The sequence below is a fragment of the Onychomys torridus genome, chromosome 14 (assembly GCF_903995425.1).
Source record: "Onychomys torridus chromosome 14, mOncTor1.1, whole genome shotgun sequence".
NCBI lineage: Eukaryota > Metazoa > Chordata > Mammalia > Rodentia > Cricetidae > Onychomys > Onychomys torridus.
The window spans coordinates 11263109-11288191 of record NC_050456.1 but is presented as its reverse complement, the minus strand read 5'-3'; the positions used below and the strand labels follow the sequence as shown (position 1 = coordinate 11288191).

The 25083-nt window shown below is 38.8% G+C and overlaps 1 protein-coding gene across 4 annotated transcripts in view; it reads right to left on the bottom strand.

Annotated features, from left to right (window-relative positions):
- Window positions 1-6811: 6811 nt before the first annotated feature.
- The window catches only part of Immp2l (inner mitochondrial membrane peptidase subunit 2), an 854797-nt gene continuing 836525 nt past the window's right edge, over window positions 6812-25083 (bottom strand). For all 4 annotated transcript variants that reach the window (XM_036206171.1, XM_036206173.1, XM_036206174.1 and 1 more), the window contains exon 7: window positions 6812-8025. In XM_036206171.1, the coding sequence (XP_036062064.1) occupies window positions 7906-8025 (120 nt within the window). In that variant the 3' untranslated portion in view covers window positions 6812-7905. The remainder of the gene's footprint in view (window positions 8026-25083) is intronic.

Sequence of the window (25083 nt, the reverse complement as noted above, 5' to 3'; positions counted from 1 at the left end):
ATAAAAGCATAAATTTCTTGTTCTTAAAAGAAAGAAAGACAAAAGAATTAACCCGAGATTCTATGGTGAAACTTTTACTAGTAAATGGCATTTGCTTGAGTACATTTTGTACTGTTATTAGTGCATACCTGGGACTAGGTAATCTATGAAAATATTTCTTTTCCTTAACATCTCAGCAGTCCGAGCATATGGCACAGGCTGTGCTAAGGGCCTTTTTGCTGTATGTGACATGGTAGAGAATGCATCATGGTGAGGCAGAGCAAGCCTGCCAGAGTGCTCACCTTTTAGAGAAAGCCAATGCCACAGTAGCTCATCAACCCTTTATTCCACCGAGCTACTCATCCACTGGTGGGTTTATTTCCTCCAATTACTGTGAACATGTGAGTTTGGGACTTAAATTTCCAACGCATGACTGTTTCATTCCCATCATCACCAATAGAAAACAACTTGTGGATTAGGAAAAGGAACATCATAGTTAGAACATGAAAATGAATAGGCACAAAGGAAATTCCACTCCATTCTCTGAACTGTCTCTTCATGTCCACTTCGTATTTAGTAACTACAGAAGGAGTTCTCATAGAAGGAGTATCATGTATGAATATACTATTCACCACAGAAATTCAGATGGTTACAGTTCAGCTTTAGCCTCCTTTTATGTTTCTTGATATTTGCACCAGTGATTCTAACTCTCTCCTAGTAGATTTCTGATGCTTAATTGGCAAATGCATGTGTATTAGGTAAATAACTATTTGACCTGATTTTACATAAAACAAAAATCATAATATTATTTTTGTCATATGACAAGATTTTGGGAATGTCTAGTACTTTGACATTAAATTATATCTAAACTTGTTCTCATAGTCTAAGAAATATAAATAATATATGATAAAGATAAGATTCTAAAATATTGTTCAGAATTTTAAAATTCTAAAAGGAGCTACTGTCATGCCAACATATTTGCCTTAACTGCTCACATGAATATTCTAGATCTCACAACAGCAGAGAACGTTCTTTAGAATAACTTTCCTACAAGCTAGAATTAGAATGTGGGCAATTTCTTAAGGTGAGCACTTGTAAAATCAAGATTCTAGAAACAGGAGAAATCAAAATATTCACATAGTACTTGGCATGCTTCATACTTCAAGTATTTGCTAATGTGAGTACATTAGGTGAATGGTCACAAAGCTGAGAAGAAACCTGGAAGGCTCAAAAAATAAATAAATAAATCATTTAAATCAAACAAAAAGGTAGGTTTGAGGCTCAGCAGTGTCCTTGCTGAGGACCTGGGTTCCGTTCCCAGCACCCATGTGGTGGCTCACAATAATCTGTATCTCTAGTTCCTGAGGATCCAATACCATCTTCCAGCCTCCGTGGGTACTAGGAATGCATGACATAAATGTAGGAAAACACTCATTCACATAGCATAAAATAAATCTTTAAAATGAAAGGACCCTGAGTAAATAGTATAGCTCAAGACCCTCAACATTCTGAGAGTGATCAAAATAGACACTTATAGAATTATTTCTAATTTTATTTCAAGTAGCCTCAAATTGTGTCTGAAATTTTTAAATAGTTATTTTTAAAATTTGAATTAAAATACATGAGTATATAAAAATACAAGAAATGCACAAATCCCCAAAAGGACATTAAAACAGGTGTATGTGAATTTCAAATATTGTTATTATCATGCAAATAGTTACAAAAATCATTTGAAAATTCTAAGACAGGCAGATAACAGTGATTGAATTTAGAAAACTAATGAATGATTTAATAGAAATTTAGACACAAATAACAGATAATTAATGAATTAGAAAATATACGAGGAAACTACACAGGCTGAAGCAGAGAGAAAACTGAAAAAAACAGAAACAATTTGAAGAGATAATAATTGAAAATTTTTCCAAGATTAATGAATGCTTTATACTTTAAAGAATCACTGAGTATTCCAAGTAGGCAAGTTAAAAGGAAACCACTCCTAGCATCCAGCTTCCTTTCATTAACAGCATCTAAGTGTTTATTGTCCCCACCCTTCTGTGGGTACAACTACAAACACTGACCAAACTATTTTCAAAGTATTTTAAATCATTGAGAAATGACTTAAAATGGTTTGTGTCTTCAGTGGCTGCCCTTAGAAGACACCTATCCCTGGTGAGTGCTCTACTGATGGGCTTTTCCCATGGAAGCCCTCTCCAGGTCAGAAGACAGGTTCAGAAGAAAGGCAGCCATATTGTGTGAGGGGTCAGAAGGTACAGTTAGACTGCCAGAGTGACAGAGACTGAGGGGAAAGGACTCCCAGAAGGAGATGTCTCAAGCCTGTGCACAATTTCCCCTCAAGTTTCAAGACTAATGCTTCCCAGGACGCCCTTCACAAGATAGACCAGAAAACCAGTAGAAAGCAAGAGCTTGCCGAGTGGTGAATGTCCAAGAGGAATTTCAGTTGCTGTACACCAGTGTAGAGGAAGACTTTAGAGTTGGAAAGCCTACTGTGGTAGAAAGGCTTGTTTACAACCATGACTTTTCCATGCAAACTCCCAAGTTACAGTCCAGAAAGAGGATTTGTCCCAAGACTAAGGAGTGTCAAACTGTATTTCTACAAGTTCAGAGTAATATTTTGTTCTGTTTTTTGTTATTTATTTGTCTAAGGGAAGAAAAGCTAATGCTCCTCACATGAAAACATTAAGTAGCCTCTAAAAATCTTCAAGGCACTCCAAATTTCTAGTATGTATAATTTAAAAAAATCATTGTATATTATTAGGATTCCAGCCACTCCTCAGCTATATGACTGCACATGCGCAGTTCAGTAGCCAAGTAAGGAGTCTTATGTCCTATGTAAAATCCATGCAGTGTGTGATTGTGCAATGCACACAGCGTGGTCACGCAATATGCACATGCGTGGTGTAGCTCCGGAAGCCCACATGTGAATGTGCAGGGGAATCATTAGAAAGTCAGTCACAGACTCCTCCCCTCTCTTCTGCTCTCTCTTTCTCCCTCATCTCTCCCCTCTCTTCATGTGTCTTCTCAACAGGTCCCTGGCCACAGTCTTTTCTGTTCCCCTCTCCCTTCTAATAAAACTCTGCTCTGATAATAGGTTTTGTGGTGCCTCATGATTTTTCTCACATGGTAACAGTGTTGCTTTAAAACCAACATATGTGAAAGGGAATATACACATTATGACCGAAATAAAGAGAAATAATTTTCAATAAAAATTTATCTTGAAAAGGCTTAGATATTAGAATTAACAGAGTAGATTTTAAAGTAACTATTATCTATGTGGCCAAAGACTTTGGGAGAATGATGGTTACTCAAAATGAACAGAGAGCTCCAATACTCAGGTGGCAGGGGCATGGAGATCTTTGTGAGTTTAAGGCCAGCTTATCTATGTCGTAACAGCCAGGCCAGCCAGGGCTACATAATGAGACCCCTTCTAAAAATCAATAGATAAACAAATACCTGAAGTTAGACATGAACATGGCTGAAAACCAAACCAAACCAAAATTCTAGATCTGAAATGATAAATTCACTGGATAGTGATATAAGAAATGGTAAAACAGTGATCAATTAACTTAAAATAACAATATTAATCATCTGACCCAAAGTACCAAAATATTTAAAGAAAAGAAAAAACAAATTGACCCTCTGCAACCTGTGGAACACATCAGGCAGAGAACGAGTGCCCAAAACTCTCAGAGGAAAAAAGGATAAGGAAATTCTGAAAAAAAAAAAAAAAAAGATTGCCGAAAAAATTCACAAAGCTCGTGTAAAACACCAATTTAGAAGCTCAAGAAAATCAACAAACAACTAATAGGATGGAAGGAAATCATACCTAGAATATAATTGTCATGATCAATGAAGGAAGAAGGGTGATTTTTCAAAGAAACAAACCCAGCAGTCAGGACCGGTGTCTTCTGAAAAATAATTGCTAAGTTAGAGTTCTGACTTTAGTTGAAAATATCTTAATTTGTTTAAAAACCAAATTTATCTATTTATTGTGTGTGTGGTGTGTGTTGGCATGCTTCTGCCATGGTGCATTACCAAAAAAACCAAAGGACAGCTTAGGAGGGCTGGTTCACTTCTACCATGAAGATCCAGGGATTGCTTAGGTCCCCAGGCTTGGCAGGAAATATCTTTACTCAACAAACCAGCAAGCGGCCCTAAAACATGTTTGAAAAACAAATACTGAGGTTTTAATCTTAACTACTGGAAATGCTGAGGCAGGAGAATGGAAAGGTCAAGGCCTACCTGGGCAACTTAATTGAGACCCTGTATTTTGATATATAATACATATTCATAAACAGTAAGGGGGGCTGTTAACTAATAGAGTGCTTGCCTAACATGAGCATGGCCCTAGGATTAATCCCATGTGAGTGAGAAGAAGAGAACACTGACTGACAAGGAAAGAATTGTGGTTCACCATGGCCATGTGAGTGCTTCAAGGATAGAAAGCCATGAAGGGGCAGTTGCTCCTTCAGAAAGAGACCTAACCAATGCCAAGATGGAACTACCACCTGTGCACCAGGATGATTCTATTTGTGATTATAGTAGAGCACATAATGAAACACCTAGGGATTAGACACTGTCATATAATTAATGATGATATTAAAATATTTTCATGTTCCTCTTGAAAAGGCCAATCTCCTTTTACCTTACCCTACTAAAACAGTATACTAGTGAAGTTCTAACTCTTTAGTTTCATTTAAAAATTTTCTCAACTTACTATTTTTGTTTTTGTTTTGTTTTTTTTTTTTTTTTTGGTTTTTCGAGACAGGGTTTCTCTGTGTAGCTTTGTGCCTTTCCTGGAACTCGCTTTGGAGACCAGGCTGGCCTCGAACTCACAGAGATCCACCTGCCTCTGCCTCCCAAGTGCTGGGATTAAAGGCATGCGCCACCACTGCCTGGCTTATTTTTGATGAACATATGAGTTTACTAGTATATGTGAGATAAATGGGAACATGCTAATCTGATCATTTAATATCAATCAAAATTTAAAAGTATCTCTATATCTAGTATATTTTTAGAGAACATTTGGTAAAAAATTCTGCCATGACTTGGAAAACCTGGAAAGAACAATTGCTGGTCTAAATTTTTCTTGCAGCACAACCATGATTTTCTATGCTGGAAATTAAATTTGTAAAACTCTATGTACATCCCCCAGACAGTTAATTATACACTGCTGGAAACAATTTGAGCAGCTGAAATAATTTTCTATCAGTTGCATTTATAATTCCTAGGGGGGCAGCTATTCATCTCAGAAAGGCTAAATCCAAGGTACCACTCCTGTCAAGGTCACCCATCTGTCCACCTACTCTCAAGCAGAAGCACTTGCTTGGGAGTCCTTTCTATCACCCTCTACTCCCACCCCACCACTACACCTATTCAGTGTTCCACACATTTGGTAAGGTGCCTGGTTCTTATTTGTTTATTATCAGTTCATCCTCCTGCCACCAGTAGATTCAGAGAACTTCTGTTTTATCCATCTGAGTTGCCTTATTGAACACAGACATATTGATCAGGCAGAATTTTACTGTTTTTTTTTCTATATAACCACATCACCAAAATGGGCAAGATACAGTTTCTTTAAACTATACTTCTTCCCAGACAGAAGGAGAGGAAATGGGTATTTGCTTCAGCTCAGGAATACACACACACAAACACACATGCGTGCACGCACGTGTGTATACATATATACATATATAAAACAGTGTATTATATATAATGTGCATACATAATATATAATATTATATAATATACATAATACATATATTCGGTGGTGCAGCCATTAACTCTGCCTTCCAGAAAAAGTCAGCCTTGAACCAAGTTGTTTGATGAGCACTAGGTATTAACCACTGGTGGCATGCCTTGCAGCTAGTTGTTGATGAGCACTAGGTATTAACCACTGGTGACAGGCCTTGCAGCTAGAGAATGTAAAACTGAACACAAAGAGCCTTACCTCTTCTCTGATGATTTGCAACCTTGAGTTAATAGTTTGAAGAATAGCACAGATCATTGGTACAGGGAACAAGGCTGATGCCCACCTGTTTAAACTGTTAAAATATTGAGTTCTTCCATACCGGTGACAAGCAGCAGCTTCTCCAGTGCCCCTCCACTTACTTCTTAGCCTACGCCTCACCTCAGTACTCTTCAAACGCCAATTCCATAACCTTCAGTCTCCTTGCTAAAACCTGAAGTTTCAATACAATATATATTAAATATTTTACATTTAATCCCAAGAGATCTATTTTGTCAAGGGAGTGGGGCTTAAAATTCCAAAGAGCAATATTTGATAAACTGCAAATCAAGGTGAGAGTAAGAAATTCAGACTGTGGAAGAGAAGCAGTAGAACTGAGGGATTAGTGAGGATTCACTGACAGATTTTTGGCAGTTCTGCATATAAGAACAATGTCATGGGTCTGTTGATAGCCAGGTATGGATGGAGGAGGGGTTTGCGGTACCCCTCACTGCTGAAAATTTCAGAAAGAGGGGAGCCATTGCCTTAAGTTGTAGACCCACTAGTTGGCCCACCTGCAGCCAATGGATGATTCTGACCCAATGCTCACACAGATGGCTCTGTTTAACCGAATGGTCACCAAAGACAAAAGTCTTGAATTCACAAAGCAGTCATGAGGGAGACAAGAAAGAGTGTGGGAGAAAAAGTAATCAGAATATGTTACAAACATGTATGAAACTATCAAAGAACAACAATTCATAAAATACATTTAAATCTAAAAGGTAAAAAATAATTCTGACCAACTTGAGTACATAAGTGCTTGGTGTTTGCTGAATCAGTTCTCAGATCACTAAATAAATTATTAGTAGAAACTCGCCTTCTTCTATGTATGTTTTTGTTATCATTCTATGCCTGCCTGTCATAGTGAACCAAAACCTATATTTGCAAGATGCAATAGAAGAAAAAGTGACCTGATGAACAGAAAGAAGTGACCTTAAGTCTTGTCTTATCACAGCAAACCCTTCACCAATGGCAAGACAAGGTGTTTTATTAAGGCTATTGCCTCCTATGCTGAGAGTGTATCCTTAGAAAAGTTATCGAGTTACAGACACCATCTTTCCACTATTAAATCTGATTTCAGTATTAGAGAGTTAGTTGCTGAGAAATCACTTGGGGAGAAAAAATCAAACTTTGTTGATCTGGATTTGACTATTTTCCATTTCACTTGGAACTTTTCACCAAAAGTGATAAAATGCTGACCAATGAACTTATTCATCATTGTGAACAGGCATGGGATTGCTCAGAAGTTTTATATTTAAAAGGGCCAATAAAAAACATTCGATTATATCAAGTACTGACAGAACTTTTTTGCCATTACTTTAATTTCTGCCTTGGATAAGAGATAAAACGTTTTTCATTAGTGGATGTTTGGTTAACTGATAATTAAACACCCCAAACAAGATCTGTACAAATCACTGTTTTATTTGACATCACACACAGTTTCTGGTACTTCCTAACTGGGAGTCACTGTTCTGTAGATACCATCAATTACAATGCAATCACTATCTTTATATGCAGAATATGAAGTTTTCCCTGTTCTGTCTGAACATTGAAAAACAAATCATCTTCACTGCACATTAATTTTAAAAATCTTTCAGCAGTAAGCTTCAAGGAAAAATCTCATCAATAACTGTGCACAATATTCTCCAATTTACTTCCTTTAATATGTACAGGTAGAATGCTTTCATGTTCTCCAAGGCCTGCATATTTTTCATGATAAACAATATAGAATTAAATACAACACACAATCAGTTGTCATTGAATACTGTTTAATATTGAAAGTCTTTCTTTGAAATTCCAGACCACCTTAAAGACATACAGAGGTCTCTTGCCTGGAGCATCATCTTTGGTAGGAGGCGTCTGGTGTCTGCAGCTCCTCCTGTGATGGGCCTCTCATGTGGTCACTCCTCCCGACTATGGATCGGGAAGCGCTCTGGAGGAAGCACAGATTCCAGTCTCTGCCAGCGCTCTGGAGGCCACAAGATATGTGTGGCATGGGCATGCAGAAGTCCCAGAGAAACCTGAATCCAGGGGGACACAGATAGTGACAAATAAATCACTTTATATTGACCATTATAAATAGCTTGAAAACCACATTTGATTCAGATCTGACGTGACATGGAAAGACCATGATTAAAAACAGAAAACACTTAGGGGCATTTTCCCAAGGGCTTGACAGGAGTCAGAACCTTAACCTTCATAACAGTCATTTGAGGGAATTGTAGTTTTAATTTTCTAGAACAGTAAACTAGTTTAGAAAGTCATGTACATAAAATGCACTGGAACCTGGATTCAGTACCAGACTGCCTCCAACATTAACCTCCACCCCCAACAGTCTGTTTGCACAGACCTGGGCAACACAAATCCAGTCTACAGTCTCAGATGTCCTCTAGAGCTATTGCCCAAGAGAGACATTCATAAAATAGTCATAGAGACGCAAATACATATTTATGTCTCAAAAACATTGTTCCATTTGCTGCGTGAGCAATCAGATTTCTGGTGTGATTTCAAGTGGAGACTGCTTCCAGGGAGAGTCACTGAGTAACATTAACAAGTACCCAGAGAAAGGAGGAGAGCTCACACAAAGGAGGTGGGAAACCAATAGAGAGAAAGCACCAAGACCATGGCAGATTGAAAACAGCAGCATTTATGGAGCTGAGCAGTGCTCTGCTGGGAGAGAAGAAACCAAAAACATGATGTCACTTAAATATAAATGGGATCAGTTCAAAGGAGAGCAAGAAGCCCTGGAGACTTGGGAATGGTTTCTTTCCTTCTGATCATTCTGAAAATAAAACTTAAAAATAAGCACAAAATTGACTCTACCCAGCAAACATTATCAGTCACTTACGCTTTGCTGCAGTAACTCCCTCTTAGTACATGTCTGCACACATATCAACATATACATTATACTTGTCTGTGTACATATCAACATGTACATTATACTTATCTGCACACATAGTAACATATACATTATACTTGTCTGCACACACGTCAACATAAATTATACTTGTCTGCACACATATCAACATATGCATTATATTTGTCTGCAAACATGTCAACATATATATTATACTTGCCTGCACATACCCAGCATATACATTATAATTTTCTGCACACACATCAACATATACAACTGTCTATACACACATCAAAATATATACATTATCCTTGTCTGCACACACATTGATGTATATATTATGCTTATCTGCACACACATCAGCTTATACATTATACTTCTCTGTACACACATCAACATACACGTTATACTTGTTTTCTGAGCCTTTTGAAAGTTAGTAATATCCTATGGAATTTATACCTAAATACTTCAAAATGTACATAAGAACTAGAACCCTTTCCCACATGAGCACATTGCCATATGCCAACTATCTCATATTAATACAGTAATAAAGGTCAGATACAGCCCATATTGAACATATTCCAGTTGCCCTAGTGAAAAAGAGTTACTTATTTTCAAAATATAGTGTCTCATCAAGGATCTCAGAATACACCTGCTGTGTGAGATTGCTTCCATCACCAGCTAATTTACTTTACCCAGAGTCCAGGACACTGACTTGTACCATGTCTTATAGCTCAACTTGCCTGAGTTTTTCACTCATGAAAGCAAATGTTTTGGCAAAGAAAAAAATGCACTTGATATTATATTTTTCCAGTTCTGTTTGATAAGGGAACATGAAATATCAGTTCCCCAAACTACTGAAATATGAAGTTCAATAGCTCAAGGTGAAGGTGACCCAATATTTCAATCAGTTAACACACATTTTCATTTTCAGATAATATACATGTATGTATGTGTATATATGGATATTTTGAGACAGTATAAATACCTTGAATGTCAAGTACAATTTATGTAATTGTTTTATTATACTTCACTATTGTGCCTTATTTATCTACTAATTCTTTTATAATTTTAGTGGGCAATTTCTTTATAACAATATCTCTTTCTCTCTTAGCACCAACTGCTTGTATTTCTTTTGTTTATGTGTTATATATGTAAGTTACGTTATATCATGGTATGTATACATGTGTGTGGTTTTGAGATAGGGTCTCACTTTGCAGTCCAGGTTAGCCTGTAACTCACTGTCTGGCTTAGACTCAGACTGTACTGGTACTCAGAGAAATCCTCCTGCCACAAGCTCCTGTGTGCTGGCAAGGCTTCCTCTTTTTGTTTTTTGTTTGTTTGTATTTTCTTTTAAGTCAAAACGTATCTTCTGCTTGTTCACAGGATGCTTGGATATCTCAGGTTTGGTCATTGGGATTCTGTGTGTCCTTTAGACATGTCACCTTCAGTCTTTAGAGTCGTACTTAGTTTTGGGTACCATAGGGTATTTCAGGCTCAGGCTGGACCTCATCCCTGTTTCATATGCAGTCAGATATTTCCCTCAGCAGCTTGGGTTCCTTTTAGCAAGAAGTGTCATTGATAAGCAACTAATACCAATAAGTGTCATTGGTATTAGTTGTGCCAATGGTCTTGGGGGTCAATTCAGGAAATATATGGATAAATAAGATGACCAGTACTCAAAAGCTGCCTTTCACGTCTCACCTTTATATTTTATTTCATATCTTCCATAGTGACTGGGTGGTTTACATTTAAATACTCATTTTCATGATTCTAAAATATATAAAAATATTTTGAACATAATTATACCATAATTTCTACCTACAATGAATTTTCTTAGTAAAAATCGAGTTTTCTTGGCAATCATTTTGGTAGCTAAATTAGTACATTTTCTGTTGCCGGTGTTTGCATCCTACAGTGTGGGTGAGCTACACAGAGAGAAGGTTCCCAGTGGCTTGTGTTTCTGAAAGCATGAGTTTGAGAGTACACAGATGGTGACAGCCTTTGTCCTGGTGTCCCCAGACATGAAGCAGGGAGTATGCATGTGTACACATATCTCTCTTTCCTCTGATAAATCTATTAGGATTTTGTCATAGAGGTTTTACTCTAAAGCCTTTATGTAATGTTGATCACCTCCCAAACACTCCAGCTAGGCTCACATCTTTTTAATACTTTACAATGAAAGAAAACTGTAAATTCCTGGGGCCAACCATTTCTATCCATTGCAGCTCCAATACATTTTATTGGAAGGATGTTGGCTGTGCTCACAGTTAGTTTAAATCTTCCTTTCCTCCCAAGTGAGTTATGTTTTCAATTTATAAGCAGGCTCATTTGTTTCTACTTACATTCAGTATTAATGTTTATTTTTAATTCATTTTTATTCAATTTGAGAATGTCCAAAAGTCAAAATTACTTTTTAAATGAGGAAAATGTCTCCTCCTTCTTAATGATGCTCACATCCTAATCACTAGCTAGAAGTTTATAATCTGTTACAGTAGAGCCAACAGAATTTAGGCTGCTAATCATTTGGCCTCAGAAGCACGGGAATAATATGAATTCTCTCATGGGTTGAGATGTCACCACACTTAAGTGTGAACAGTGAGTAGGCAGAAACATTCTAGAACACCCTAAAAAGTAATGGCAATATAGGAGTGGGAAGATGGCTCCATCAGGTAAGTGCTTGCCACATCAGCACAAGGATCTAAATACAATTCCCAGCACCACATAAGAAAAAATTGAGGTGTGATAGTATGCACCTGTAGTACCTGCTCTGGGGTGTAGAGACAGGAGGATCCCTGGAGCTCACTGGCCAGCCAGGCTAGCTAAGTGAATGTAGCTGAATGCACAAGGCACAAGCTCTAGGCACACTGAGAGACCCTGTCCCCAAAACTAAGGTGGAAAACAACTGAGAAAGACAATCAGTATCAATATTAGCTCCTATAAACAGGCTCACTCATGTGATGCACAACCCCATGCAAGTACACACACACACACACACACACACACACACACGCACACACACACACACACATACACACACACACACACACACACACACACACACACACACACACACACACACATACACAACCATGCCAACAGTGTTACCAGCTAGGAAATACTTCACTGAATGTGCATGGTCTCACATCAGATTACAATTTCTGTCTAGCTTTGTTCAGTTAACTCAGCTGAGTTAGAGAACAGTGGTCCCCGCTTCCTCCATCAGAACCCATTTTAGGTTTGATAGAAGCAACTCAGTTGCATCTGAAACACTGAGTTGCTTTTCCAAGCTGTTTAACTTTGATCATAAGGGTGATTTGCCAATGTTTTAACTTGGCTGAGCTGTTGCCAATACATTTGCTTGCTTGCTTGCTTAGTTTGGAGCTCAGTTTTAGACACAGTGATTTAATTCTGATTATAAAATCATACTCCATACTCATTTTACTGAAACTAATCTTATCTTTTTTTTATTCTGAAAAAATTAAAGGTATCAGTCTCACTTCCTGAAAGAGTTAATCTTAAAAATTATGAATACCAATGGTGAACATTCTGCGGGATAATATCAATATTATTTAAAATGGTGAAATTTTAGCTTTAAAAAATACTGAGATTAATATGTGTAGAAAATTGCTTACTGAACAATCTTGCAATAGTTTTGAAATTTTTTTATTGATGTGTCTGTCTACAGACAAGGGGAGAATACAGTGACTACAGAAATGCCTGAAATTAAAAATCATATGAACTTTTTAAAACTTAAAGTTAGGTGTTGGACATAGCTTTGGCCTCCCCACCTGCTATATTAGAGACAGTCTTTAGATAAATGGAATGGGATTCAGACATACAAGGAAATTTATCTTCATAAGTAGCACATGTGATTAGAGAGGTTTGGCAAATCCAAAATCTGACCAGAGAGGCTAGCAGAATGGAGAACCAGGGAAAGGCTGCAGTTCAAGCCGAAGGTAGTCAGTGGGAGGGTGGGACAGCTGATGTGGTAGAGAAGGCACAGGGCAATTCACTTGCTCATTCTCTTCCTGCATTGCATACCTCAGTCTACTGCAGCACTCAGGTCTTCACCTGACTTGAGGAGGCCCACCCTCCTTGTGGAAGCCAGACTGACTCACTGAAAAACAAAACCATCTAGAATAGTATTTGCCAACATCTCTGGGCACCATGACCCAGCCAAAGTGACACACAAAATCAGCACCTGACAAATACAATCATCCCCCTCACCCTGTGCTTTGTCCCATGTTACTCTTACTATTTGACACCAGAAGGGAGTGTTGTGAATGACTTACACATATGACTCAGTTCTCACAATGACTCATGAGGTAGATGCTGTCTCCTTTCAAGGAAAACAGAAAAAGCCAAATAGTTTCCAGTTAACACTAAAGTGAATTTCTACATCACAGTTATTATCCCAATATCCCAATATGACATTTCTGACAGACAAAGAGGCACAGACTTAAGTCAGGACAATCAGAGTAAAATGGTAGTATTCTGGACAAAGCAGAGCATGGCCATCCTACTCACCATGCTCCTGAGTCCTGTCAGGCCATGTATATTGCTGAGAATACCAGACTCATCAAAAACAAATGGGCTGAACTGTGTATCCCTCCAAATTGCATGATGAAATCTAAATACCCAGTATGTTTCATAATTTTCCCAGGTCTACCTTTAAGGAAGTCATGAAGTTAAAATGAGACCCAGATGCAAACTCATTTATGTTCTTATAGGAGGAGATCAAAACAGATGAAACCTGGGCACGCATACACATGGTGGAAAGAACAACGTAAGAATGCCAAATGAAGACTGTCTCCAATCCATGAAAATAGGGCTTACAACACACCAAGCCTGCTGGTCCCTTGACCTTGTACTATTTTCTCCAGAACTATGAGAAAATAAATGCCTCTTGTTTAAGCTAGCACTGTTGTATGCTGTTATCACAGCCCCAGAAGATGACTATTCATGCAAGTGACAAGAAATATGGAAGTCAGGTCCATGATGTACCCAAGGACTCAAAACACAGACAAAGGGCATATTGAGGGGAAAAGGGAAAAATATTATTACAGAGGGGAAGAAAATATATTTAGTCTTTAAAACAGGTTCCATTAGGTTAAGCACTTGACCAACTGTTACAGTTTGGCCTTAATGTCCCTTAAAGGCCTCTCTCTGTTACAGGCTTCCCACAGCTCTTTTGGTGCTTTAAAGGACACGGACTAGTGGAAGGTCTTCTACTCACCCTGGGTTCTCTCTCTCTCTCTCTCTCTCTCTCTCTCTCTCTCTCTCTCTCTCTCACTCTCTCTCCTCCTCCCCACTCCCCACCTCCATCCCTCACCCATCTCACTCTCTGGCATCCCAGTCAAAAGCACAGCTTTTCTGCATGCTGCTGTTATGGTGAACCGCTGTGCCTCTAGCACTAAAGGAACAGGCCAACCAATAATGGGCTAAAACCTACCAAACTGGGGCCAAGATAAATCCCTCTCCTTTTTAGAAGCTTATCATCTTGTACTTTTTGTTGGTTTTTAAACACAGTTTTCAGACAGAGTATCACTACGCATCCCTGGCTAGTCTGGAACTCACAGAGATCTGCCTACTTCAGCCTCCCCAGTGCAGGGATTAAAGACGTTGGCTGTGATGTCTGGCCTGTCTTTTATATATGTTATAATAACAAAGCTGATTAAAGTACTAGCCATACAGTGTCACAGGAGGAGTTGATCCTCCTTGTTCCTTTACTAATGTGTGTCCCACATAGGACTATGCTTCCTTTAATGGGTTTACAACATTGTTTAGATACTGAAAATGAAGATGTACAGCACATTTAAGAGAGCATATTAATGGATGATTGAAAAATCCTAACAGGTCTCTGTATTTTTAATGTCTCCTGAATGAGGAAAACAGGTTCATCTGCATGTAATAATGAGCCCTTTACAATTAATCCCTTATCCCTAGGGAGCACTGAGCACATGGATTATGAATCAATCATCTAGAATAATAGTCACTACCTTGTTTTGATTGTGTACTATTTGATCAGCAAACAGTTTTAGATTCACCAACAATCCATGAAACTGAACATTAGCAAAGTCCAAATTCTCATTTTTTTTTTTTAAGCTACACACAAGTGTAGGGTTGTTCTTTTACCTAGCATAGCACTGTACACATCAGCCTGAAGGTTGATGCTCCTGACCTTAGAGAGCACAGCTTTAGGAAACACCATTAGTACCAGCTGGAAAGTGGTTCTCACTATCTGTCACCTAGTTTGTTGTGTCTACAAAATGCCAAGGAACTGCATGAGCTAAATTCCCACTGAATTGCTTGTCTTTGATCGAATTGGCTCCACTGAGAAGTTATTTTGGCTTCTGGTAGGCAGACATACGCATCACCAGCCCAGCTTCCCTCCAGGTGCCAGGGGCACAGGTGTGTGTAGCATGCTTCCCTCCTCCCTCTCCGTGGGCCTGCAGTGTACAGAACACACCTCTATTTCTCAGCTTTGGGAGACTTGTCTTGAAAGAAGACCTCACAAGGGCAAAGTAAGGAGGTAAAAGCAAGACTTCTGAGGTTGAATAGAGGAGAAAACACAGAAAATAAAGGAGGCTGCTAGTGGGACCAAGGTTTCTGCTAAGAAAATGCTCAAACCTGAGGTGAGGACAAGAGAGGACCAATGTGAGAACTGTGACAAAGCACAAAACTGGATGCTCATTTGATTTAAATGTTTTTAAAATAGAAAAAAAAAACACAGTTATATCCATAGTATTAACAAATAAAATCTGTCTTTGCTGAATCTAGCATAAGAAGACAGAGGTTTCCACATGAACAAGGTCCAATGACATTTATTCTACAATATTAAATCACTCATAATTATGTTTGGAAGTCAAATCAAACTGGAGAAATACAAACTTTGAAGGACACTTGTTTAAAACAAGAACTGATTTATCAAGCCTTTATACAATGTCAATGTTGCAATCTGACAACCAAGGTCCTTTATAGATACATCTTTCCAAACAATTATTTTTTGGCTATTTATTTACTCATTTTGTGTTTCTATGTATGAAGGTCACATTCTGCACATATGAAGGTCGGGGGACAAACTGTAGGGCTCTATTTTCTCATTTTACCATGTGTGTCTGGGAACTGAACTCAAGTCATCAGCCTCAGTGGTAAGTGCCCTTACCCATGAAGCCTTCTCACGAGCCCTTGAAATATCTTGATTCTGCAATCTCTTTTAAGGAAAACATTTACTATTATTTAGAAAACATTATCTGGAGCCAGGATGCTTCTGTAATTACTTATAATATGCTGCAACAAAGGGATGGCACAGGGTTCCTAAAATAACTACACTACCATCTCAAAAGAATTATGAGAAAATACACATATTCCCCATGTTACACATATATTTTTATTCTTTCCTAAAAACTCATCTAAGAAAACTATAAGTGGGAAGAAAGTTGGTGTTCCTTGACTCCAATGGCTATAATTGATTATTGACAAATAATCAATAATAAGAGAAGAACAACTTATGCCTTGGGGGGGTTGGGTGGTTATTTGGTCAATGGTCTGGCCATCTATCCTCTTCCTATCTAAAAATTTCCAGAATACAATATCAACATCAATTTGTTCAGTGTTAGCTAGGGAGCATTTCTGGGTGCTATACTGACAATGTGCTCCAACTTGTTCTAGATTGGGGAACGGCCAAGGGGGGTGTTGTCCTTATAACCATTGCTGAGGGTGGTGCAGAGAAAGCAGAGATGCCACTATAGCCTCTGCTTTGGTCGTATGCATTCAGCATAATGCAGCAAGTGAGTGTGAGGGAGGAGGCCTGGGTAGAGCTGATCCTGCCTCCCTCAGCTCACCCTTCTCTTCTGGTGTTGTCATCATTTATGTTTGTTTGTTTCATCATTTTACACCGCCAACAATGCTGCGGGTTACCTTTCGAAGCATCCTATGAGACTACAGAAGAGAGAACGGAATTTGTTTAACAGCTCGAATAAAAGGGAGCTTTCTTGAAGATACAGGCAGAACCAGAAGCACAGCATACGTAAATCAGCCGGAAATAGAAATAAAGGTAACAAATGTCACATCATAAAATGAGCAATTGAACTGACCAAAAGTGTTCTCCAAGAGCTATTTTGACAATAGACTGGAGAACAGAAACAAATACCACTTCATTTCAAACATGGGCTAACCCAAGCATTCAAGTTTCTCATCATTATTTTTGGTATGGCAGACAAGGTTCCTGGAGAGTACAGCATTAGCCTACTACCCATTTCCATGGTCCCAAGGTGATTTGTCCACAAAACTGAGCAGATAAACCCAGTTTGTGATAAACAGACACACGAAGAGTACCGCCTTCCTCAGTAAACTGACTCCCATTTACACAAGGACACTGACAAGATCACAGCTTCCTTTCTTAGTGTAGTGAATTTTATAGAGGGCAAAGAGAAACGCAACAACCTCCCCTGCACCGAGATTTTGGTTTTGATAAGAACAAGACCAGACAGCTGTGCAGGAATGGAGGGGAGAAGGGAGGAGATTGGAGAATAAAAAGAAATGGATAACAAGGAGAAGCAAGGTTCAGTGGGTAAGGAAATAATTCATTAATTTCTGAGCAATGCATTTTAATAATGAAAATATAACGTACGTACAATATCTATTTATATGTGTCATGGAACACTGTTTAAATCATGAAAAATATAGTGTATGTATGATTACAGGGCAGGAAAATATGAGAAACTTATATAATTTAAAAAATGTTATTGTTTTATTTGTTCTTCAATAATTTCATATATATATATATATATATGTTTATATGTATATAATGTATTCTAATTGCTCTCCACTCTGGCTCTCTCAGCTCCCTCCCAGCTTTATCAAACCCCCATCTGTTTTATTTTTATAACCCTCTGATAGCAACACCTGACCAGATGTGAGCTATGAGGTATTATAACATGTAATGAAAGGGTTTATTCATCTCATGCAGTGTGCCAATTCCTAATTTCACTGTATAAACATTAATGTTTGATTCTAGGTCCTGTACTAGACTCTTCCAGGGTTATCACTTACACATGAAATAGGCATTGTTATAGACAGATGTTGACATCACCACTGAGAAGTCTGGGTTCTGAAATACATATTTCCAAGGTTTTACATATAGTATTTACATTTAAGTTATATGAAAAAGTGAATATTTCACTATAAGATTAAGAGCTAGACAATGGTAGGCCTGAGCTAATGGCCAAGCAGTTTAAATAATATAAATGTCCGTGTGTTTATTTTACAAATGGGTTGTTGGACTAACAGGGCTTGGTGGCACCTGGAGAGAAGCTCTCCAACTACAAATGGCACCCAATGTGGGGCAAGAGTTTCCACCTAAAACCTGACAAAAAAGATTCTAAAACGGAGCTAAAAACAGCTTCCTAGTTGTCTCTCTCAAGTTAACGGCAGCCTGTCATTTTGAGCTACTATGGCGGGTTACCGGCGTGTGCATCTGACCTGTAGTGTGGTGGGAATGAGGAATCTATAAGAGACACTTTACTCTGCTGCATGGTAGATTTAGCCTTTGCTAGTTTATTTATTTATTTATTTATTTATTTATTTATTTATTTATTTATTTATTTTTAAAGGTTTCTGGGCTATGCACTACTTTGATAGAACTGCTTCTGATAGTTGATGGTACACAGGGCTCCAGACCCAGAGCTGGCGGTAAACTGTACCACCCCCACTTTGGAAAGCTGAGGTGGGCCGAGCCAGGAGCCACATTGGCATTTCAGTCTTACACAGAGAATGTGGTTTGTGTTGTCTTTGGGATTTTTAACTGCAGAAAAAGATTTGATCGTAAAAGCTGTTGAGTTAAATAAATATGTAAATTTTAAAGGTACCTTGACTTCAAAATTTGGATATAAGGATATGTTGCTTTGGAAAAGAGTCTCTGCTTTTGTTTCCACAGAAAGCCAGAGGCTGTGGATTTGTTCCAGATTAAGATACATCAGGTTTGATCAGCCAAGACCACCTGAAAGGTCTCCGATGACACCATGGCCCAGATGATCCAACATCCAAATTGATTCCAAGGCAACTGGCTCAGAGGTTTACCCTGACAGACTATTCCATAACCCTAAAATTTTCTTTATGTCCCCATAAGATACAGCGCCCCCCTCCAGCAGGAAGTAGTAAGAGAAACCACACCCAATTTCCCAAAATTATCAAGCTGGCCTTAGAGATGGAAATGGCTCACTCCTTCTCTAAACCCAGACATATTGCTAAAAAAAAAAAAGGTTAAGAAATTTTTGTGTCCCAAATCAGAAGAGCCCTCTGGTGTGGGACAGAAAAAAAACAATATTTTTATTTAAAACAGGTTAATTATGAATGCGATCTCTTTCTAAAAAAGAAAGGGGATATGATATAGATATAATAGGATGAAAGGGTAGATTAAGGAACTTCTAAAGAGCAACAACTTGCTTAATATGTTTTACATTGGTATAGATTTTAGTCTATTGATACAAACTTAAAGTTAATTTTGTTATTCTGTGTGTATATTTCTACTCTTGTTTAAGGTATTATGTTTGTACAGCTCATTTAAAATTGTAATGGATAATTAAAAATAGATTAATAATTAGTCATCTATGATAATCATACTTGTAGCCATGTTAGTTAAGTCTTCTAGATATACACAGGGATATTTCAGATAGATAGGTAATCTTCAAATAATTCAAAGACCTACAGAAAATGGCATTTAAAATATTTTTAAAATTTAGACTTTCTGGACAGTGAGACATGTCTGCTCCTGGCAACACCAATTTACTTCAGAGAGGAGGATGGGCATTGAAGACACTTCATATGGAGTTTATCTTCACCTTGGTAAAAATAGCCATTTGGGCAAGAAACTGTTCTTGCCTGGACTGCTTGATCAACTGGACATGCAAGACCCATAGAAAGGTGACCACTGAACTTTGCTTGACAAAATGGTCCTTCAGGTTCCTGCTTCACAGAGGAAACTGCCAGACATTCTACAAGACACTGAAAAAAGTGACCAAGAGACTCTAGCCCTGTGGGCTGAAGACCAATGCCCCAACTTTACAAAGGAACATTAGGTGACTGTCCGGGCTGCCAGCTGTCTCTGTCTACCCTACAAGACTCCCGAAAGTTGCTTGCATCCTTCTCCCGGTTCTCAGGTAATATTATATCCTTCTGAGGTCTTTGATATGGTTGAAGACTAGATAGTTATAATTTCCTCAATTATGATAAAAGATAAATTAGATATAAAACCTTAGACTCACAAATATAAGATAGATGGGATATCTTCTTTAATATTGTAACTGTAATTCTTGCTTGATAATTGTTTTGTTATATGTAATTTTACTATGTAAAAGTTAAAACCTTCCTTAAAAAAAAAAAGAAAAGGGGAAGTGCTGTGGATATTGCTCTGTATAAATAAGTGAGAACTAATGTCTTCAGGGTGAGGGGCTTAATCCTAGGTAGTATGACAGGAGCCTAGAGCTAGAATCACAGAGAAAATGCCAAACATAATCCAAGTTCTCTAGGACATCATAATCTGGGATGAAAGACTGATGTTTCATTAACACAGTGAAACACAAACACTGTCCATTCAAAGGAGCCACAGAGACTATCACCTACCCTGGTCCACTGGTCCGATTCATATAAGATAGGTCATGTGAGCCCTGGATGACTTCCTTCTCTTCAGGGCAGACCTTCACTCAGCACTTCTTCTGCCAAACTTTCACATCTAGAACATTCTCTTATTTCTTCCAGTGAACTCCAGTTCGGGTGATATGACAGGTTGATACAATTTAATATTTTGACACTGAAAAGGAAGAGCCCCTTGCTTCATGGAACACTCCAAATGAGGCTCTTTCAAAGGCCTCTCACTTCAGGACAAGCGTTTTCCTTCATTACCACCAATTTTAACTTTAATCATTTCAAAGCAATTTTCCTGCTCAAGACTTCACTTTAATCAGAATGCATTTCCAGGTCACTTCATGGCCTCTTCAGGATTCTTGCTAGACAACTAGAGAATCATGCATAATCATTCTAGGCCCCCCAAGACACCTTCCGTAAGTAGTTAGTTCAACATTTTATGCAAAAAAAAAAAAGAGAGAGATATAAAACGGGCCTCTGGGGATGTCTTCAGCTAATTTTCATGAATTAATTTCCCCGGATTAGTGTTTATGTACCAGTCTCCTTACCACAAATCAAATCACTGGAGGTGAAGTGGTCTAACTCCTCATTTTGCAGCTTGATTAAGCAGGTGATGAAATACTTGAGCATAATTTGGATAGTGAGAAACTCACAGCACCCACATTAATCCACTGGATGATGATGGTACTGGCTGATGCCTTATTGCTTGCTTATGTGCCTCTAGCAGCTGATGTCCTGCATGCCATTTTTATGTATGAAATAAAAGTCCACATAAACACACGAGGAGAGATGTATAGAAGTCCTTATTCTTATTGAAATTGTCTTTAGAAGCATTGGGCAGGCAGCCACTGAGAGAAAGGAGCTAGCCATTAGCAAGAGGCTACCCACAGCTCGTCCTGTTGTGAAGGTGGATGCAGCTGTTCCTCTGCCGAGGTTGTACCTCTATTCATTCTGGTGCTCATATGGTACCCACCTTTATCTAACCTCGTCTATCTTTTATCTCCAAGTGAAATGGAGGCGGCTTACAAAAATAAATAACCAGGAACAAAGAAGATAAATAAAACTGACAGCTACAGGGCCCAAGAGAGTTCCTGTGAATAGCACCATGCCTAAAATTCAGCTACCCAAGAACCAAGTGAAGAGGGGAACATGGGGAACATAACATAGCTCCCTTTGGGAGCAGGGAATTTTCTTTTTACTTTTGGAAAAACTTTGAACCCATAAGGGAAGGGAAGTGTTTCTATGATGTGGGTTTCTATAAAATATTTCTGACTATGACACAGGACAACAACAGGTTGTCCAAGAGAAGCCCCAGTGAGGGTCTACTATAGACGATGGAGCAAACACCAGATACCTCCAACTAGACCAAGGACTCAATATAATGAACACTTGCAAGTAACAATATATAGTCTAAAGGACTGTGTGACTCACTGTGTCACACTACAGCTTCCATAATGAGGTTTTTCTTTTTTTCTTTTCCTTTAAATTTTATCTTGTTTTATCTGGGAAGGGAGTTGCAAGGGTAGAGGGTGGATGGGGAGCAACAGGGAGATAAATGGGATCAAGATGTTTGATGTGAAATCTACAAAGAATCAATAAAAAGTTAAACTTGAAAAAGAAATATTCTGAGATAAGGTCTTATGTGGGGTACTTTGTGGATTATGAGGGACAATATCATATACCTAGGAAGTCTCCCCCAAAAGATAGTAGAGTTAGTTTAGTTGCTGACAATCTGATGCATACTACTCTGCAGGAGGCTAATGTGACATGGTTATGTACGGGACTTTCTGGATATCTCACTTGTTCCAGTAATAAGAATTTAGCTTCCATCAGGCTTGGGTACAGAGCTTTTCATCTTTTTGTTTGTTATGTCTATAAGAGCAGAGTGAGTCAGAACAAGAACCCATTCATGCTGCCTTTCTGCTCACCCAGAATGATGCCCTGAGTGATCAGAACTAAAACTGCAGCTCTTAGCTTGCAACAGAAAGCTACCAATCAAAAGAAGTGCATATATAGAAAGATAAAATAAAATAAAATAAAGCATAATTGAAAGCCCGGTTTTAACCCCAGCAACATCATTTTCTCTAAAAGGAAGATCTTCTAGGCATTGCAGTCTTTAAATATGTGTTCAATGTGTCAAGGTGCACCTCACTAAGATCGAGACAGGCATCACTACCCACAACAATGTCTGCATTTCTGAGCAAGTCTCCATGAGAGTCTATGTCCTCTTCCACTGAATACATCCGGCACAGAATAGTCCCTGACTTGGGCTCAACCATTTGACTGCCATGTGTGTGATTATGAATGTGGAGAGAGCAGGACAAAGCCACAAACTTACTGGCAGAGATTGGAATGCATCAAGATTTATTGGCAATGCTACCAATAACCTTTGTGCTACAGATTTGGAGTGATGGACAGTGCCCTGTGTGGCCAAGATTCTACTTCCTAAGCCTAGCTTTCATCCTGCCCATTCTGAGCACTATGAAATGCTTCCTTTGATACCTTATTTGCCTATTAGAAGGAAAAAATATATCCGAATGAATTTGTGCTGTGTGCCGCTGAGCTACCTGACTGTTAGGCTGTACGCAAACTCTAGTGAAACAAGAGCATCCTTAAAGATCTCACACTTCAGATTATTACCAGCTCCACAAATGCCAAAACAAGCCCAGAAATGCTGCTCATAATCACCAGGTAGCAGAATTGGGACTCAAAATCTAGTACTGTTTCTCACTTTAAATCCCTGCTTGCTATACCTGCCAGTGAAATGAGGTGCAGAGCCCTGGAAATCGGAATGGTTGGCAAGGGGCCCTGTACCAGCACTTGCTGGGCTTGCTCTCTCCCTAGGGAAGAGTGAAGCCTTTCATTTTCTACAGAAAACACCAACATTGCACATTAAGGTTTGTATACAGCTATGCTATTCAGTTTGGGAACCACTGCTGATTTGTAGCGGCAGAAGATGTTACAAGCCACTGGGCTGTAAGGAACATTCGCTGGCAGTGACAGGAAAGCCAGTGCCTATTACAGCGGTATGGTTATGTCAATGTACGTAAAAGCAGTGAGGAAATGTGGTAAGACTCTAAACTTTGCCCCCTTGGACTCCACACAATAGTTATGCAAGGGCTTGCTGAGAAGGGCATGTGTGTAATCTGCTCGGGTGTATGGTCCATTGGCGGGCTTCATTGACGGGGTTTATAATTCATAGGTGACACCCTCCGTATGACAGAAGTGGAGAAGAGAGGGCTGCAGAAAATGAGTCCTCCGCACAGGAAGAATTAGGATGAGAAAGGCAGGTTCTCAACTGTCTGGGGAAGCTTCCATTGACCACAACCCAAGGCAAGAAAAGCGAAGACAGAGACATGGCAAAGCAAGAGTATGGTCATAAGATTTCTCACAGTAGTATCAGCAAGGGCACAGCTGTGTATGGAAGAAAAGTAAAGACAGTGCTCTGTCAATGAAGTGCAGTAGTCCTGACATGCTAGAAAAGACCGGTCATGAGTGTGTCTGTTTTGTTCTTTTCTCAACCCTCCTCAGTTTGTAACCCCCTTGAAAAGGAATTGCTTGGTAACACCTCTGGGCATTGGCATGTTCTACTTCTGCCTCCAGGAAATGTGTCTCCTGCTTGTTCCAGGATAACTCATCTTCATCCTCACAGAAAGTTTATTTGCCTCCTTCTCCTATAAGCCTTTCATGGCCTTGCCCACTCCTCAACAGCCCATACAGATATACAGTTAACACTTACCATGGTGAAATGACAGTTTATTTAGGCTTTTTCTCTCTTATTAGGTATGAATGTCTTGAAGTGGATACCTTTCCATGTTCTGAACATATGGTACAAGAATAGAAAGAAACTCAAGTGATTTTTTACTACATGAATGACACCAGAGACTACATGGATGCAGATAAATGTCATTAGTCAACTACTGGACACTGGGACAGAGGACAGAACAATGAGTGGATATGAATCTTATTTCTCATCTGCCTGCAAAGTCAGTAGTGCCTTTAATGGTAGAGAGATCACAGGACAAGCAGCAGATTTTGGGAGGCAATGAATTAATCTGTAGGTTATTCAGTCAGATTCCTATTGCAGGTCACAGGAAGAGCGCAAATTTCAAAGTTGAGCCAATGAAGTCCTACTCAGAAATTAAGGAGTTGGTTTTGCAGCTATAAGAATTGTAAAGACTCACATAGTGAAGGGCAAGGAAGTAGAAGGGTACTAGTTTGGAAGTAAAGCTAACTGGTGAGGTTTATGGAACCATAGGCAGGAATCAACAGTCTTGAATGGACTGTAATACATCCACCCCAGGCTAGGGCTTAGGAGACTTAAGCATAAGGAGAGCTCTGCTTCTTACCTTGTTTAACTGAGAACACTGAGATAAGGCACAACAGAATGTTGCCTAAAGATGGCTATCAATCATCTCTATCAATGTTGCCACTCATTCATTTAAGTGAGTTTAGAGAAGGCACAAGAACTGTAGTGAAAGCTCTGGGAGCTTCATTCATTTGTTCATGTGATTTGGATTAATTCAGACTATAAAACAAACCTCTACAGAAATGTTTTTCTTTCAATAAAGGAAAT